Source organism: Podarcis melisellensis, assembly GCF_964234715.1.
Source record: "Podarcis melisellensis genome assembly, chromosome: 6".
NCBI classification, from domain to species: domain Eukaryota; kingdom Metazoa; phylum Chordata; class Lepidosauria; order Squamata; family Lacertidae; genus Podarcis; species Podarcis melisellensis.
The window spans coordinates 5,072,581-5,090,717 of NC_138538.1; the positions used below are offsets into that span (position 1 = coordinate 5,072,581).

The 18,137-nt window shown below is 47.9% G+C and overlaps 1 protein-coding gene across 7 annotated transcripts in view; it reads left to right on the forward strand.

Moving 5' to 3' along the window:
* Positions 1-13,629, forward strand: part of LOC309372898 (tyrosine-protein phosphatase non-receptor type substrate 1-like) — a 110,458-nt gene extending 96,829 nt beyond the window's left edge. For 6 of the 7 annotated variants that reach the window (XM_081916954.1, XM_081916959.1, XM_081916956.1 and 3 more), the window contains exons 6-10: positions 2,110-2,208; positions 3,414-3,455; positions 4,481-4,502; positions 4,912-4,951; positions 11,914-13,629. In XM_081916954.1, coding sequence (XP_081773080.1) covers positions 2,110-2,208; positions 3,414-3,455; positions 4,481-4,502; positions 4,912-4,951; positions 11,914-12,171 — 461 coding nt within the window. In that variant the 3' untranslated portion in view covers positions 12,172-13,629. The remainder of the gene's footprint in view (positions 1-2,109; positions 2,209-3,413; positions 3,456-4,480; positions 4,503-4,911; positions 4,952-11,913) is intronic. The other variant, XM_081916955.1, reaches the window with a different exon arrangement.
* Positions 13,630-18,137: the final 4,508 nt, after the last annotated feature.

The following is an 18,137-nucleotide window of genomic DNA, read 5'->3' on the forward strand; positions in this document are numbered from 1 at the left end:
TCCTCCGTCCCTCGATCCGTGTTGACTTAAATTTCTCATTTTTGTCTGTCTCTCTGCGTGTAGGCCTTCTTGCCTTCAGACCTCTTCACACCCTAACAGGCAGCAGCTATAGCTCACAGGAAGGGCATATAGACTCTGCATGCAATAGATCCAAGTTTCAATTGCCAACATTTCCTGACAGAGTCAGTGCCAGTGAATGTGGACCAGATGTGAGGAACCTTTGGCCCGCCACCTGTTACTGAACTACAGCTTCCATCTGCCCCAGCAAGCATCACCAAAATGGCCAGGGATGATGGGAGTTGTACTTCAGAAACATCTAGGGAGCCAAAGGTTCCCCACACCTGGGATAGAGCAAGGGTTTAAAAGGTGAGATTGGGGTTAGTGTGGGGTTTTGGTGCTGCCTGTTTGTTTGTTTGTTTGTTTGTTTGTTTGGTAGGTGTTCTGCCTGTTTTGGAGGGGAAACCTGAGCATCGCCAGCAATTTTTTGTGGGAGAAATGTATCTGTTTTTGGTGGCCCTAAGCCCAAAAGGTTAGGAGGAGTCTTGATGTAGAATGTCCAGGCCTGGAGGGACCAGTGAAACGACTCCGTCTAAGGCTGCTTCATATGCTGCTATGCAGACTTCCTCTCCTGTCCCCCAGGGAAGAACCCTTGCTAAACCCCACCAGATGCCTGCTAAAAGCATTTCCTTTTGTATCGGCAAGGCTTTCCAGACTCATAATTCAGTTACGTGCTCTTGTTTTCAATATTTGCTTATTTTCTCTGGGCGTTGTTGCTAAGTGCTTTATATTAATTAATAATATAATAAATTTTTATTTACACCCTGCCCTTCCCGGTTCAGAAAACTGGGCTCAGGGCAGCTAACAACAAATTTAAAACATTTAATTGATGCAACAAAAAACAGCTTAAAATACAGTATAAAATGTGAATAACAATAAATTCAGAATTCAAAAATCAATTTAGGGGGGAAATCCATCCAATAAGCATTAGATGATCACCAGGGCTGGCTGGTGAAATTAGTCCTATTTGGGCCAGGGAGGAGACCAGGGAAGAATTAGCTGTGGGATCCCAGAGCAGGTAATAAAAAGAGGAAGGGGAGGGAGGGAGGGGGAGGGAAGGAAGGAAGGAAGGAAGGAAGGAAGGAAGGAAGGAAGGAAGGAAGGAAGGAAGGAAGGAAGGAAGGAAGGAAGGAGAATAAAATATCAGGCCTACGCAAATCTGGAGTGGAGTCCCTAAGATGGGTTGGTTGGCGCCTTGTACACCTCCTTCCAGTGGCCAAGCTGGTGCTGAGTGTCTTGGACCCCGCCAATGAGGCTGAGGGGGGGTCTTGTCACCTGGGCAGCCCAGGACCTCTATGTTAGTTTCTGTTTTGCCACTGTGCAGCGGCTTGGAGTCACAGGACTCTGTTTACATTCCAGAAACCTTCCATACTGTTGGAAGTCTCACGGGAGACAGATGTGACATACAGGTTTTCCTGTTCCTTTGTTCAGTTGCTCTCTGCTTTCATAGAGAGAGGATGTATTGTTCTTTGCTGTCTGCGTAGTAAGAAAACAAAACCCTTTAGCCATGTAACCCAAACCTCTCGTCTCTTCCCTGTGCTGGAAACTCTGCTGAATGGGGGGTGTGCCTGGAGCCTTATCAGAGGCTCAGGTCATTAATTATCGTCGGAAGTGATTCCGGAGGAGGATGAGCTTTATCAGCTCGGTCGAACAGAGATCCTGACACTCCATACACGCTGCCCAGGTTTGCGCCCCAGAGAGGTCACTTTGGTGCTGCTAATGACACGGTCTGACTTCAGTCCCAGAGGCAAACTCCATTGTCTCTCAAGACAAACAGGTGTCAACAAAAAACCCCCTAAAGTTGTTGTTATTATACAGTTTGTAATTCCCCCGATAAAGAGATTGGTCCTTCTAGCCTAGTATTGTCCATACTGGCTGGCAGTGGCTCTCCTGGGTTTCCAGCATGAGTCTCTCACAGCCCTGCCTGGAGATGCTAGCGGGGATTGAACCCAGTACCTTCTGCATGCAAGGCAGATGCTTTAAACCACTGAGCTATGGAGATGGGGAAGCAGGACGCCAGTTGCCAGCTAAATCAATGCAATCTCTTTGCAGATGAGAAGAAAATCTACATCATCAGCGCCGTGGTTTGTGCCCTCCTGGTGGTATTGGTGGTGACCATCATCTACTTCATCCATGCAAGGCATAACAAGGGTAAAAAGGATATTTGTTGCATGTGTGTCATAGAATTGGAGTCCAACCCCCTTGCAATGCCATTGGGTCAATTGGGTCCAGTTCAGATCACCCACAGGGGTACATAGAGGCACACAAACTGGATGAACTGGTGGCTCTGCATGGGGTCCCTACCCCCAATGCCATGGCTGTGGGACCCATAGCAGCAGGTGTGGGGAGGAGCCCCAGATTAAATCCATACAATTTAAGTTCGCACAATTTAAGTGCTTCCAGAACGTCATGGCACTTGCCATCCTTGGCCTCTTGTGATCCCATCGGCAGTCGGCTCAAGTTCATTCCACTGAGTAGCCAAACTAGACTTTGGGGTCTCTCTGACTCGATGCATAATCCGATAAGAATTTGCTGGGTCGTATGTTGCCTGTACCAATAAATACGGGTTTTCTTTTGAAAGTGTCAGCAAGGAAAGTTTTGGGAGAAAGTGAGAATCTGGCAGTTCTGATTATTGAGTATTTAACTGGTGGCAAAGAGGAGGGAGAGACTTGTGAAGGTGCTATTCCTGATGCTGTGGGAGGTGAGGGAGCAGGCTGCCTCATGGTTGGGTTAGCTGGCACCCTGGCATCTGCTGAAGATCATGTTATGATCACCTGGCTTTGTTTGATACAGATGTACTGAGGAAGCTGGTGGTTGAAAGGGACTGAGAGTCAGAAAATGTTTGGGGGCTGTTGGGACAAAGGAATGGTCAACGTAAGAAGAACCAAGAACCTGTAGAGGAGAGGGCTCTGGGCTATGAGCCAGGAGGGGAGAGGGCTCTTGTGGCCGGGTCACAGTTTCCCACTTATGAGAACAGGATCCTGGACTAGGATCCATTGGCCTGATCCAGCAGGCCATTCTTATGTTCTGGCAGCTAGTTCGGCCAAAAGGACAACCTAGTCCGCTATCTGGTTCTCACAGCGGCCAACCATAGACCCACAAGCAGGACCCCTGGGTGTTCTCTCCCCACCTGTGATTCCCACCCAGTGGTCTTCAGAGTCACACTGTCTCTGACACTGGGTAAAGTTGATAACCACTGTGCCTTGCCCTCCATGAATTAGCACGATCCTCTTTTAAAGCCACCCAGGTTGGTGGTGATCATCTTGGCAGAGTCAGTTTCATAGTTTGACTAAGTGCCATCCATGTCTGATGTGATGAAGCATCTCCTTTTATCTCTCCTGGATCTTCCAACACAGCTTCAGCAGATGGTCTTCTGAGCCCTTCTCAGCAAGGGAAAGGTATAACTACTTGTACCTGTCTCTGTTTTCTCCTGCTGGGCAATAATTCCTTGCATGGTGGAAGGTGGGAGAGATTGTAATTTAGCAAACAAGTGTGGGAAAGAGTTATGCCCAATATCACGGTCTCCAATAGTGCAGATAGGTTCTAAAGCACCAGCAATATTTGCACACAAACCCCCAGGCGTAGTGGTCCAACCCAGCCCACCACCTCCTCAGCCTCCTTCCCTCTCCATCACTATGTTGTGGTGCTCAGAGACTGGTTTCCACCTCCACGACCAGCATGGAGAGACTTCAAGCTTCCTGAATTGACTTGGTTGTTCCCTCCCACCTCCTCCGAGAGGTTCAGCAACAAAGCCAGGTCCACAAAGATTCTCAGAGGACTGGATTAAATATTTGAACTATTTGAAAAGCAATTGTAATAAATAGATTACGCTAGTAGGACTGCAAGAAGTTTTGTAAGGAGGACGAAATATTGCAAGGAAGATTGTGAAGAGAATTATTAGTTAAGGATTATTAAAAGTAATAAGGAAATGAATGAAATGTAGATTAAGGGATCAAGATTGAAAAATCTTCAGATGTGGTTGATGGAACTCCAAAACATTGTGTAAGATAAGAAAATATGTTACATGATCTTTGGGAATGATATGTAAAAATCAATAAAAATATAATAACAACAACAACAACAAAGCCAGGTCCAAAATAAGAACTGGGACGTGATAGGCCGAAATATAAAATAGGGCAAACTTGATTATCTGCTCATGAGCTACGAAATTGAGAACTGCATAAAAAAAGCACAAAATTACCTTCTCAGTTATGAGACACAGCAGGACAGGGAGTCTTAACTCAAGCAGGGGGAGGTTGTTTTGTTGTCGCTGTTGTGAAATGATTGGGAAAAGCCCATGAATACACACAAACACACAATTGGCAGGGTCTGCATCTATAGTGGAACAGGCATTGCTTGGAACCCAGGTAAAAATATATGTTCCATCTTACGTGGGATTTTTTCTTCTTCTTCTTTTCTCTAGATAAAGAGCCCACATCTGTGAGGTAAGTCTGGGCTTCTGCTTTGAACAGGAAACTAACAAACTAGTGTAATGGTTAGAATTTGGGTGGCTGGCTGGTTGTGTCTACCAGCTCCATTTAGCAAAACCTTCCTCTGGCTTTTTTGCAAACTTGCATCAAGCTTTCTCTCCTCTGCTGAGCAAACTGAGAGGTGGGGAAAGAATTCCCATTGGGAAGGAAATTGCAGGAGAATTTTCAGCAGTGCACATTCCCCTTGCAGGTCCAAGAGGCCTCAGTAGAGGACTTAAGAAGCAGGAAGTGGCACCATTTATTTTATTTTATTTATTTTATTTATTTTATTTATTTATTATTATTTTATTGAAGAAACAACTGTGTTAGGCTTGCCTTTTACTCTCTGGTGATTTGTTTGACTTTCTTTGCCATTTTTCTTTAGGCTGCACGAATCTGAGAAGGCTTCTGGGGGAGCAAATCAGGTAAGTTCTTCTAAATTTCTTCAGATGTTGAGCAGAGGCAGTGCTGGTGTTTGAAGCCAAGTGCTCATGAAATTAGCCATTAATCCACCTGTACCCTGTAGTTTCCTGAGAAATGTCTCTGTTTGACGCACTTTCCGTCCAATGAACTTCCATCTGATTAAAAGCCGAAGCCGTGCTGAAGCTGAGGTGTGTCCGTTTGAGATAGCCATTGCACATGAGCGGGTTAGAGCACATGCATAGAAGGCAGCTTCATCTGGAGTTTGGTGCAGGGAGACAATACAGGTAATTATAGATTCATAAAACTGTAGTCCAACCATCTAGTCCAATGCCCTGCAAAGCAGGAATCTCAACTAAAGTATTCAGGGCAGATAGCTATCCAGCCTCTGCTTAAAAACCTCCAGTGAAGGACAGTTCTTAATGTCAGAAAGTTCTTCCTGGCGTTTAATCTCCTTTCTTGAATCCATTGGTTCGGGGCCAGAGCAGGAGAAAACAAGCTTGCTTCCTCTTCTATTATGTCAGGAGTGCTCTGATGGTGTTTCCTGCTTGGCAGGGGGTTGGACTCGATGGCCCTTGTGGTCTCTTCCAACTCTATGATTCTATGATTCCCTGTGACAGCCCTTGAGATATTTGATGATGGCTATCGTATCTCCCCCTCAGGCTCTTCTTTTCCAGGCTAAACATCCCTCAACGGTTCCTCATAAGGCTTGGTTTCCAGACCATTGATTGTCTAGATCACCCTTCGGGCAGATCTGTCAATTTCAGATATTAAATTCAGTTTAAGAGCATAAGAGAGAATAAAAAAATTCCTTCCAGTAGCACCTTAAAGACCAACTAAGTTAGTTCTTGGTATGAGCTTTCGTGTGCATGCACACTTCTTCAGATACACAGTGTATCTGAAGAAGTGTGTATCTGTGTATCTAAAGAAGTGTGCATGCACACGAAAGCTCATACCAAGAACTAACTTTGTTGGTCTTTAAGGTGCTACTGGAAGGAATTTTTTTATTTTGACTATGGCAGACCAACACGGCTACCTATCTGTAGCAAGAGAGAGAGAGACAGAAAGAGAGAGAGAGAGAGAGAGAGAGAGAGAGAGAGAGAGAGAGAGAGAGAGAGAGAGAGAGAGAGAGAGAGAAAGGAAGGAAGAAAGGAAGAAAGGAAGGAAGGAAGGAAGGAAGGAAGGAAGGAAGGAAGGAAGGAAGGAAGGAAGGAAGGAAGGAAGGAAGAAAGAAAGAAAGAAAGAAAGAAAGAAAGAAAGAAAGAAAGAAAGAAAGAAAGAAAGAAAGAAAGAAAGAAAGAAAGAAAGAAAGAAAGAAAGAAAGAAAGAAAGAAAGAAAGAAAAGCATCTGCTGGATCAGTGGCCGACCAGATGCCTGCAGGAAAACACATTTCCTCATCAGTGAATCCCTCACTAAAATTCATCAACTCTTTAGTGCTCATTTATTCTAATTTATCCTAATTCGCACTTTATCCTAATATAAGAGCACATAATAATATAGTGCATGATAATGACATCCACTGTATCCTAATCTGCCCATTTTCTCATGGCATTTTGCTGACATACATACTTTCGCAAAACAGTCTTCACTGGTGATAGACATTTCTATACACCCTTTCCCCCAAATATCTTTATGCAGGGTTTTTTTGGTGTGTTTTTTTTGGTTGGAGGAATGCATTCACAGGATAGATGCCTTTCGTTGTGCTTGCCATTTCAGGAAGTGCAAGATTAGGGAGGTTCGCATTGACATGTAAACCAATCCGAATTCCTCCGCTTCACCCCCAGCCTCAGAGGAGGGCTAGGTGTGTTCTGAAGTTCACTGTCGAAGAGACTCACGCCACTGTGAGGTGCAAGAAACCAGGGCAAGAAAACTGAGTGCCCCAGAATTCTCTGCCAAGCACAGGGGTTCCATGTTGAACCAGCTGGTATGAGAATATTCCCTGAAGGTTTCATATTTTAAAAAACTTTGAATCCACCTTCCAAAAAGGTCTCCTTCTGGGAAGGCTAGAGTAAAACCATCACCCTTTTCCTATAGCGTTCACAGGCTTATAGGGTTAGAATCATAGAGTGGTAGAGTTTAAAGGGACTTGTCTAGTCCAACGCGCTGCAATGCAAAAAATCTCAGCTGAAGAATCCCTGTCTGAATGCTGTTTAAAAATCTCTAATGAGATTTTCACCAGCTTTGAAGGGAGTCCATTCCTATATCCATTTAAGTCATCGTGCCAGCAGAATGGTTTTCGCTTCCTCTCCTCCTCCCTCCCCCAAAAATCTGCCCTGGGGAACGGTTCCTCCAACCTTCCAGAGCAGATTTGAGCGAGGGATGGACGCACCAGAAGAGAGGAGAGGGAAAGGAGGTTCTATTGGCCTTCTACTTGTGCAATGGGATTGTAGCCCACCCTGAGGCCTTAGGGTGAAGGATGCACAAACAATAATAATGTTACACAATCTCCGAGGGGTGAGACACCCAGGGATTCCGGGCGCTTGACCAGGTTTGGTATCTTTGGAATGAAGGTCAAGAGTAGACTGCAGTGTCTTTTGGACATACGGTTTTATTTACCATATGAGTGTCTGGAGGCGGTTGGAGGGTGGATGGTGGCTAACAGATTGAGGTTGAATCCTGACAAGACAGAAGTACTGTTTTGGGGGCACGGGAGGTGGGCAGGGGACTCCCTGGTCCTGAATGGAGTAACTGTACCCCTGAAGGACTAGTTGTGCAGCCTGGGAGTCATTTTGGACTCACAGCTGTCCATGGAGGCGCAGGTCAATTCTGTGTCCAGGACAGCTGTCTACCAGTTCCATCTGGTATACAAACGGAGACCCTACCTGCCCGCAGACTGTCTCGCCAGAGTGGTGCATCCTCTGGTTATCTCTCGCTTGGACTACTGCAATGCGCTCTATGTGGGGCTACCTTTGAAGGTGACCCGGAAACTACAATTAATACAGAATGCGGCAGCTAGACTGGTGACTGAGAGTGGCCGCCGAGACCATATAACACCAGTCCTGAAAGACCTACATTGGCTCCCAGTACGTTTCTGGGCACAATTCAAAGTGTTGGTGCTGACCTTTAAAGCCCTAAACGGCCTCAGCCCAGTATACCTGAAGGAGCGTCTCCACTCCCATCGTTCAGCCCGGACACTGAGGTCCAGTTCCGAGGGCCTTCTGGCGGTTCCCTCACTGTGAGAAGCGAAGTTACAGGGAACCAGGCAGAGGGCCTTCTCGGTAGTGCCACCCACCCTGTAGAAGGCCCTCCCACCAGATTTCAAAGGAAAAAGCAACTACCAGACTTTTAGAAGACATCTGAAGGGAGCCCTGTTTGTTGTTGTTGTTGTTGTTGTTTACTCGTTTAGTCGTGTCCGACTCTTTGTGACCCCCTGGACCAGAGCACACCAGGCACTCCTGTCTTCCACTGCCTCCCGCAGTTTGGTCAAACTCATGCTGGTAGCTTCAAGAACACTGTCCCACCACCTCGTCCTCTGTCGTCCCCTTCACCTTGTGCCCTCCATCTTTCCCAACATCAGGGTCTTTTCCAGGGAGTCTTCTCTTCTCATGAGGTGGCCAAAGTCTTGGAGCCTCCGCTTCAGGATCTGTCCTTCCAGTGAGCACTCAGGGCTGATTTCCTTAGGGAATCTTTTAATATCTGAAGGACTATTGTATTTTAATATTTTGTTGGAAGCCGCCCAGAGTGTATGGGGAAACTGGTGTCTCCACCTGGCAGCTACGTGATGTGAAGGCACCTCTTTGCCCATCACTCAGTTGTCGCTCTTGCAAGCCAGCTCATTCTTTTGGGATGCTGATGACGACACTTAAGTGGCCAGCAAAGGTCATTTTCTTATGAAGAAACCTCTCCGACTAGCTCAGCAAGCTCCACTTGTCAGATTCTAACCTCACTGGGTACAGGACCCCATGAGGTTTTGGCATCATCCAGACTGGCACCCAAAAAAAACCCTACAATAACAACCCATAGCGCAATCAGGAAAGGGTTTTCCAAAAAAGCAGGGTTTGAGAGGAGGTCCTTCCTGCCGTTCCATGGCAGAACCCCTGTTTTTATTTGGAAAAAGCCTCCAGCTCAATCCTTGGGTTTTCTAGTTAAAGAATTTCAGGTAAAACACCTGCCAGGAACCTGATACCACTCAAAACAACCTTTATTGGCTTGGTGGATTATTTCTCCGACTCTGGCAGCTTCGTCCCTCCATTGGCTTGTTTGCTGGAATTTGTACCTTTGCGATTCTTTTCACTGTGCTTCAGTGTCCCCACATCTGTATCCCGTACTTCCAAGGCAACATTTGCACTCCCACCCCCTGGACAATAAGGACTAGAACCCTGCTTTGTCTGCGGCGGAGTCTCTCCCCCGCCGCCTTACAACAGGGATTGTAACAACCGCCCTTGAAGACTTGCTGACGGCCACCCTTTTCTGTTGTTGACGTTCTTGTTTGTTTCCTTCGCAAAATAATCACAAAGTGTCGCTCCCTTCTGAAAAGGCCCAGCTGCACGGCAGCCAGGCGAGGGCTTATTTTTAGAGGCCCCCTTTTGTGTGGCGCGATTGTGCGATTTCGCTGAGCAAACCAGGCCCCCTCCGCCCTGCGCGTGGCTGTTTTTCTTCCAGCCTCGTAGCTGCTCACGTACGTACACAGCTGTCTTTGCATCGAGAAGATGTCATTCCTTTGGGACAATGGGAGAAGTGATGTCTATAGCTTCATCTAGGCTGCCAAAAACCCTAAACCCAGTCTAATGCTCACATTGCTGTCTCTCTGTGTGTGTGTGTGTGTCTGTGTGTGTTTAATTATTATTCTGAATTCATAGCAGCTGTTCTCGCATCTCCCAGCACCCCCAGTAAGCTTTCTTTTATTTATTTTTCCTTTGGAGCCAGTCTTACAAAAACAACAGATCACATGGTGAAATTGTTCCCGAGCCGAAGCATTTTCAGTCCACAGGTGGGGGTGGGGTGGGCAGGCATGTGGTGCTGCCCCTTTGGAGAAAGGGGGGAAGAAATCCCTGCACATAGATATCTAGCTGGTCAGGGAGGAGGCTAAACCGGGAGGCCGTCCCCTACATCTCTAGTTAAGAAAAAGCACATTCCGCCACTCTGCAAATTGCTTTGTTAAATATTTAAAAAGTGGCTCACGCAGCCTAAATTGAATCAGATGGTATGAAACTAATTTCGCCATTCCGTTAATTAGTTTGTTAATTTTTTTTTTTAAGGCTTACGGACTCTTAAACAATTAAGCAATTAAAACAAATAAACCTGCTGAATTGAAAGTTATTGATACCTATTAAATTAAGACAGATAGAGATGGATAGGGCTTCAGAAAATATGGTGGGGCAGAATATCTGCCCCACAGTGAACTTGGCCTGGCAGCAGTGGTGGCACAGCCCGGGACCCTGAGCGGGCAAGGGCAGGGTGGTTCAGAAACATCAGCACAAACCATCTGGCATTCCCACTGCTGCTCCAGAACCCCATTGACCTGCCGCTGCCTGCCTCCTCCTGGCCACTGCGACAGGCAAGCGTGAAGGCGGCAACTGCCTTGGCAGGGCAGCCAGACACAGAGGAGGACAAGGTGGTAGGCAACATCTAGTGTTTCGCCTGAAGCAGCAAGACGTCCTGGACCAGCCCCAGTCTCACCATCCCAGTAGATGGTAGATGCCAGGCTGCCAGGTCTTCAGAGTCTTCCCTGCTCACTAGCTGCTCCTAGTATTGGTCACTGCCAGAAACAGGATGCCAGACGAGAAGGACTTTTTGACCTGATAGGAAGTGGCTGCATTGTGGATCAGACCTTTGGTCCATCTAGGCTGGTATTGCCTTCCCTGGCTGGCAGCAGCTCTCCAGCTGTCTGAGGAAGGGAATCTTCCCCAGCACTTCTTGGAGATGCCAGGGATTTAACGACGGCAATTATAATAATTATAATTTTATTACTTACACAATGCCCATCTGACTGGGTTGCCCCAGCCACTCTGGGCGGCTTCTAAGACGTATAAAAACATACCGTAATTAAACATTAAAAACCTCCCAACAGAGGACTGCCTTTAGGTGCCTTCTAAAGGTTGTATAGGTACTCATCTCCTTGAAATCTGATGGGAGGATGTTCCACAGGGAGGGCGCCACCACCAAGAAGGCCCTCTGCCAGGTTCCGTGTAGTTTCACTTATTGCAATGAAGGAACTGCCCAAAGGTGGTGGACTTCTGTGTCTGGGCTGAGCGATGCGGGTGGAGACGCTCCTTCCGGTATACAGGGCCAAGGCCATTTAGGGCTTTCAAGGTCAGCACCAACACTTTGAATTTGCTCAGAAACGTACTGGAAGCCAATGTAGGCCTTTCAGGACCAGTGTTATGTGGTCCTGGCAGCCACTCCCAGTCACCAGTTTAGCTGCCGCATTCTGGATTAGTGTAGTTTCCAGGTCACCTTTAAAGGTAGCCCCACGTAGAGTGCATTGCAGTAGTCCAAGCAGGAGATAACCAGAGCATGTACCACTCTGGTGAGGCAGTCCGTTGGCAGGGAGGGTCTCAGCCTGCGTACCAGATGGAGCTGGTAGGCAGCTGCCCTGGACACAGAATTGACCTTCCCCTCCATGGACAGCTGTATGTCCAAAATGACTCCCAGGCTGCTCACCTGGTCCTTCAGGGGCACAGTTACCCCATTCAGGACCAGTGAGTCCTCCACACCTGCCCTCCCCCTGTCCCCCCAAAACAGTACTTCTGTCTTGTTGGGATCCAACCTGAATCTGTGAGCTGCCATCTGTCCTCCAACTGCCTCCAGACACTCACACAGGACAATCACTGCCTTCACTCGTTCCAATGTAAAGGAGAGGTAGAGCTGGGTATTATCCAAAACGGTGCTTCTGTCTTTGGACCTGAGACTTTCTGCCTGCAGAGCAAGATGCTCTGCAATGGCGCTGCGGCAGATTCCCATGGTCCCGCGGGCCTTCTCTCGTGCTTCCTTACTGACTTCTCCCTCTCCTTCCTGCCTCCTCAGGAGCCTGATCCCAACAACGTCACCTATGCAGACCTGAACTTCGAAAAGGGGCCCAAGAAGAGCCCCCAGCAGGTGGTCGAGATCAGCCAGCAGTCTGAGTACGCCAGCATCCAGACTGTCCCGCCAGCGCCCAACGACGAGAATGTTACCTATGCAGATTTGGACATGGTCCACCTAAGCAAAGCTCCCAAGAGACCTGCCCCACAGCCGGAGGAAACCAGCTCAGAATACGCCAGCGTACAGGTTCGGGGCAAGTGATCCCTGGCTGCCGCCGTCGGCTCTCTGTGGCTTGCCGGCCCCCTTGCGGGGTTGTCGGAGACCTTCCTTGCTGGGGTTGGATCCTTGGCCTTGTCTCCAGACTGGGTCTCAACCGAGGAGCAGTGGGATTTGCCTGCCAAGGAGCGGTTCCTGCGGTTTCTTTGAGTGGAACTTAATGTACGTAGCCAAGGTCAAGGAGGAAACTAATTGGTGCTACACACAATTGCATCCTGGTACTTGGGCTAGTTCATGGCGCCTCTTCATCCCCTGGTTATCAGGTGGACGGGAGGTGCCTAGACCAACTAAGGATCTAACACAGCTTTTATCACTGGGACCATAACTCTCTTCTTTCGATTCATCCAAACACGTCACACGGAGCAAGTGGCGAGTTGTCACCTTGGAGGCAGGCGGGCCTCTCTCTTCAGCTTTGGCCAGCTAAAGGCCTTCTCTCCACTTCCTTCTGGGACAACCAAACCCTCTCAGATGCCACCTCGAGAAGCTTTTCTTTTCCCCCACGGGGACTGAACAAAACCAAGTTGGCAGTCCCAGCTAGCTCTGTGGGGTGGGAAGAAGCAAGTGGACGCAACCCACATCAAGACTTGGTGGTCCTTAGGAGAAGGAAGCACCCACTTCCCCAGGTCCCCTGGGAAGAGGAGGAAGAAGAAGCCTGCTTTCTTGCTCATGGTGGCATCTGATTCACTTTGTATCTCTCTAGTCCACAGATGTATTTTCCTCCCTCTCCCCCTGACAGTACGTCTTGGGACAGTGCCTCTTGGAGATACAGCAGCTTGTTCTGGGCTAGCAGTTGCCAACCTGGTGTCCTCACGATGTTTCAGACTATGACTCCCATCACCTGTTGATCTTGGTGGAGGTTGCCGTCCAAACACATCTGGTGGCACCAGGCTGGTGAAGGCTGTTCCACGACAACCCATCCATCTCGCCTAACCCCAGGGGCCGATCTCTGGCAAAGCCAAATCTGTAGAACGCATTTTAGGTGTGTCAATCTGCTCCTCATTTTTATTTCTTTTTAATCCACCTTTTTTATTTCATCCCTACGTGTGTCTAGAATCGGGGAGGGGTGACCTCGGACGTGTCTTGCAGCCTCTGTGATAGGCCTTAGGAAATACGAAGCCACGTTGAAGAATCTTGTCCGCTCCCGTCTCTGCCATGTTCTGCTTGGTTCCTCGGCTGACCCCTCCCAGATTTGGCTAAGTAGGGGCAGCAACCTTCACAACAGAACTAAGGCCTGCAAGAGGTGTGTGTGTGTGTGTGTGTGTGTGTGTGTGTGCGCGCGCGCTTCTGAAAGCTGATTCTTGCCACCGCCACCACTGTGTTGCGGTGTAGGATGCCTTGCGTGGTTCGAGAAGAGAGAGCTTCCAAGCCAGCCATTCTCCATCCTGGCAGATCTCCATCCCCTCGTATCTTTCCTGCAAAGCCACTCCCTAACACAACACAAACGCACTCTTCTTGGGCTCCATCGTGGCTCGTTTTTCTTGTGGCCATTTTGGTTTCGTTATCATTGTTGTTTTGCACAGTTCACAAATGTGCAGTAGCCCAAGCAAACATTGGGGGGGGCCCACCACAGGGGAACAGCAGCGAGTGATTATGGGACAATGACTGTTGACAGAGAAGAGGAAAGGTGAATTTGGGTGGATGCCAACAGAGTGGCTTAGCTGGGCTGATGCCCCCACGGGGGCGCGGGTGGGGCGAAACTTCTCACGAGGCTACTAAAACAGGCAGCTCATTGCAAGTTTAGAGTTCACACCTTTTGGCAGCCCAGATTGCTCCCGCCCTCCCCATGATCTCCCTGCCCGCCATGCCAAGGGAACCTCCTCTTGCCTTTCAGTCTTTCCTTCTTGGCCGGATCCATGCTGTTGTCCTCCCTTCCTCTGGTGGTCTTGCTCACTTTTCTTTCCGAAAGAGCCTTTGGGGCAGGGTTGAGGGAGCACTTGGGATAAGGAATAGCACCTCTCTGCCCCCATGGGAAGTAGGGCTGCCCCCACCCCACCCTGCCCGAAACACCGTCGTACCACCTGTGTTGACTGTTCAGCATTATAACTGTTTACTCCTTTTAGAACTAAAAAAAAAGAGGAAAAAAAATACCAGTATTTGTGTGTGTTCTTTGTAAGTGGGTGTAGTACTGTGTACTTAGCACTAGTGTGACAAGCACAAAAGCAAAGTTTAAAAAGGGATAAAGTGCTGGGGAAGAGAGAGGGGGTCTCTTAAAACTTGTCCTCTCCCCCATGGTGACTTGACCCACCATAACCTACCCTGTGTGACTCCTGCTGCCAGTAACCAAAATTCCTCTTCTTGTTTTTATTTTATTTTATTTGTGGCTCTGTGTTCCTTTTAAAAGAAAACAAAAAACTAAGGCAATTTAGGAACTAACTGGCACTCTGCGGAAATAGAAGGAAGTGGGGGAACGAGAACAGGAGGCGAGGGTTGCATAGAAGTGACGTCTTCCAAATTCTCTACTGCAGATCTTCCACCTTAAGTTTGACCCAAGTGGATCGCGAGATCCAGGATGAAGGCAATCAAAACTTGGAAGAGTTTAGCCCGATTTGCTAATTCTTCAGCAAGATGAGCAAATCTCGATGGGTTTCACATTGTAAAGACACAGGGCAGGCCTCTCTTGTCACTTCCGTGTCTCAAAAATGTGCCAGTGTCTTCTGGTGGAGACACAAAGTGGAGCCATCCAAGAACACCTTCTCCTTTTTCCAGAAGGTGCCTGTTCACAGTGATGCTTCGGGACATGGGAGCAACTCCTCCTTGGGTCAGTAAAGCAGGGATGGGTGATAATTGTGACCCTCCCGATGCACTTGGACTCAAAACTGCCATCAGCCCCATCCAACATGGCCAGTGGCCTGATGGGAGTTGCAGCCCAGAAGCAATGGAAGGACCACAGTTTCCTTCACCCTTGCTCAAAATAAATGTGTGGTGGGAAGAGTTTTGGGACACTGATGACATTGCGCTTAATTTTTTTTTTTTTATGCCAGTAGGCACTTGTATTGCTAATATGAGAAAGGGGAGGTATGAGTGTGGTTTGGGCAGATACGGTTCTGGGAATGGCAAGCCATGGTGGCATCTCACCCTTCTGAGGTCACAAAGACAAGTCCTTTCGGCCACATTCTCTTGGTTCCTTCCGTACACCATGCATAAGGACGTCGTGGCCAAAGCCAGTCGTTCAGGAGGCAAACAGCCGCTGTCCAAAATGGCGGTCACACGTTCACAACTCTCCTCTCCCTCAGTAACTTCCCCTCCAACTTAAGACTTGTCCTGACATCGCAATGCTCTATGGTTCCTCACATCATTGGCTGCTGGAAGATGCAGGTTGCCATGACACCAGGATGTTCATAAGCTAGCTGGATGTTATTTGGGGAGGAAGGAAGACCTCTGGCTGCCATTTTTGGCTTCCACAGCTTCTCCTGACATTTACTTTGGTCCTTAGTCAAGGCAGAAATGTCATAACAGCTTCTCGGTTCCTCTGTTTCCAAACACTCCACTGCCACCCTCCTCCTCAGCGGTGTCGGATGGGAATGTGTAGAAGTTCAATGGTACCCTAGCTTGGGAGATGGAATGCCAAGAGCTTTAGCCCATAGTGGGAGGCTACAAACCACTCCATTGAGCCTAGTCTCTTGGCCCTGGTTTTGCAGGGAGGAAAATGGGACCAGGAAAAGAAAGAAAGAAGAAAAATGAAGCCGTATTGGGATATATTTGTTGTGGATCAAAAAAATTATAGGTGACTGTTTGTATGAATTGCACCTTAAGTTCGTTTGGGTTTTTTTGTTGTTTGTTTGTTTTTTTTCGCTTGCAAGATATTTTTGTAATAAAAGCATTCAAAGTTCTGCACCAACCACGCGTGTGTGTCAGTGGTTATAATAGAACTGGCTTCGGGCGGGTTGGTCTTCTGGGCAAAATATCAGATGTCTCCGGCTCTCTTGTTGGGGAAACAGAAAGCTAGTACTTGAGGAAAGTCCAGTATTGGTGGCCCACCCAAATACTTGAAGGCAGCAATTAAATATGAAAACAGCTGGTGTTGCAAAAAAGGAAGGGAAAAAAATCTGTCCAAGCATGAAGCAATAATTATCAAAAGAGGTAATCTACAATCACACGGGACTGTTATTAGGAATGGAAAGTCCAATTCCCAGATTGTTCTTCATGCTGAAGGAGAACAATAATTCTAATTATTATTGTATGGACTTTAGCGACAGCTGTGTTAGAGCGCGGCGTAATCATTTGACTACCAGCCATTGCTGTCATGGAACGCACAGTGGTTTGAGTTGGAGCTGTGCCTTGGTTACCCAACCACCCAAAAAAAATATGCAATTTTGATTTGAGTCTTTTTGAAATGCGCTTATACAAAAGCTTGACATAATTGTAGATTGCATCTGTTTGCATAATTACTGGCTTATGAACTGATAGATTTTTGCATTGCAGGTTATTTTCATATTTTGTTATGCATACGACGCCAGCCAGCCAACCCGACGCAACTTTTCCAACTTTCAGCAATTAGCAGTGTGAAGTCAGGTCCCTGCCCCTTGGAGCCTAAGGGTCTGTATTTTGACAGTGGGCAAAGACGACTCATCAGAAGGCAGAGACTGGGAGTGGGGAGAGGCAAGAAAGACGAACGAGGATTGAATGCGTACAGAGATGCAGTCTGGGCCTTGCTGTGCAAGGAGACGAGGTGAATCGTGGGGAAAGGGTTCAAGGGAGGATCTGAAGAGGGAGGGAGGCAGAGGAGCACCGTGAAGATGTCCTGGATGGGACTTCCAGGAATAAGAGAAAGCAAGGAGGGATCGGGTAATACCATCCCAAGGACCACAAGGCAGCTCTTGTTGTGATCCCTGGTGCCCTTTGGCCTGATCTTGTGTTGACTCAATTGTGGCCATTCTTGAATTGATGATTACAGTCATACCTCATGTTACGTCCACTTCATGTTACGTTCTTTCAGGTTGCGACCTGGAAGTACCAGAAAGGGTTACTTCCAGGTTTCACCACTCGCGCACGCACAGACGTGCAAAATGACATCATGCGCAGAAGCGGCAAATTGCAACCCGCGCGTGCGCAGACGCGCCGCTGAGGGTTGCGTTCTTTTCATGTTGCGAACAGGCCTCTGGGAACGGATCCCATTCGCAACCAGAGGTACCACTGTACAGGGGATTTTGTTTATTTATTACATTTCTATTCCACCTTTCCTCCCAAAGAGATCAAGGTGGTATACGTTCTCAGCCACCCCATCTTATCCTTGCAACCACAACTGCCCCTGTGAGATAGGTTAGGCTGAGTGCGAGTGCGCCAATTTGAACCATGGTCCAACCGCTGCTGGCTCCATCTTGTACAACATCCCCACCTCTGGTCAAAGAAGAGTATTGCAAGGAGATCAGCCACACCCACCAAGGAATCCTGATCCTAATAGGCTAGACAGGTCAGGTGGTATCCCCTGGCTTCCTATAAAAGCTCCCCGGTGAGCTTGCTTGCTGTTCCAAACAAACTAGGAGATGAGCTCTGAGCTGGTCGCAGAGAGCTGCCATTTCAACCCAACTTCCCAATTCGCACATGTTGGGCTTGACGAGGAAATAGCATGCATCCTTAGCCCATCTCCCCAAAGGCTGTCACAAGCCTGTGGGCTTTCTCTCTTTTTTCCCCCCCCTGGGAACTTGATCAAGGGTTTGAGGAACTGAAAGGACTTTGGGAAAGGCAATGGTTATATTAAAGGGCTTGTGACCTCTGAATGTTTGCATTCTGCTTCTGTCGGACTGCGAACAAAGGAGAAAAGCGAGAGTGGTGCCAACAAGGCTTTCTGAAATCATTTCTGGTACTTTGCACACACATCTCTTAACACCTTGGATTCCATTAACCTTGACGACTCCCGTGTTGGGTGGAACTGGCACAAAGGAATCCTTTGCCTAATCTTGAGTCAACGTGAACTCTTTATCCACACATTGACTAATTCATTTGCAATGTGT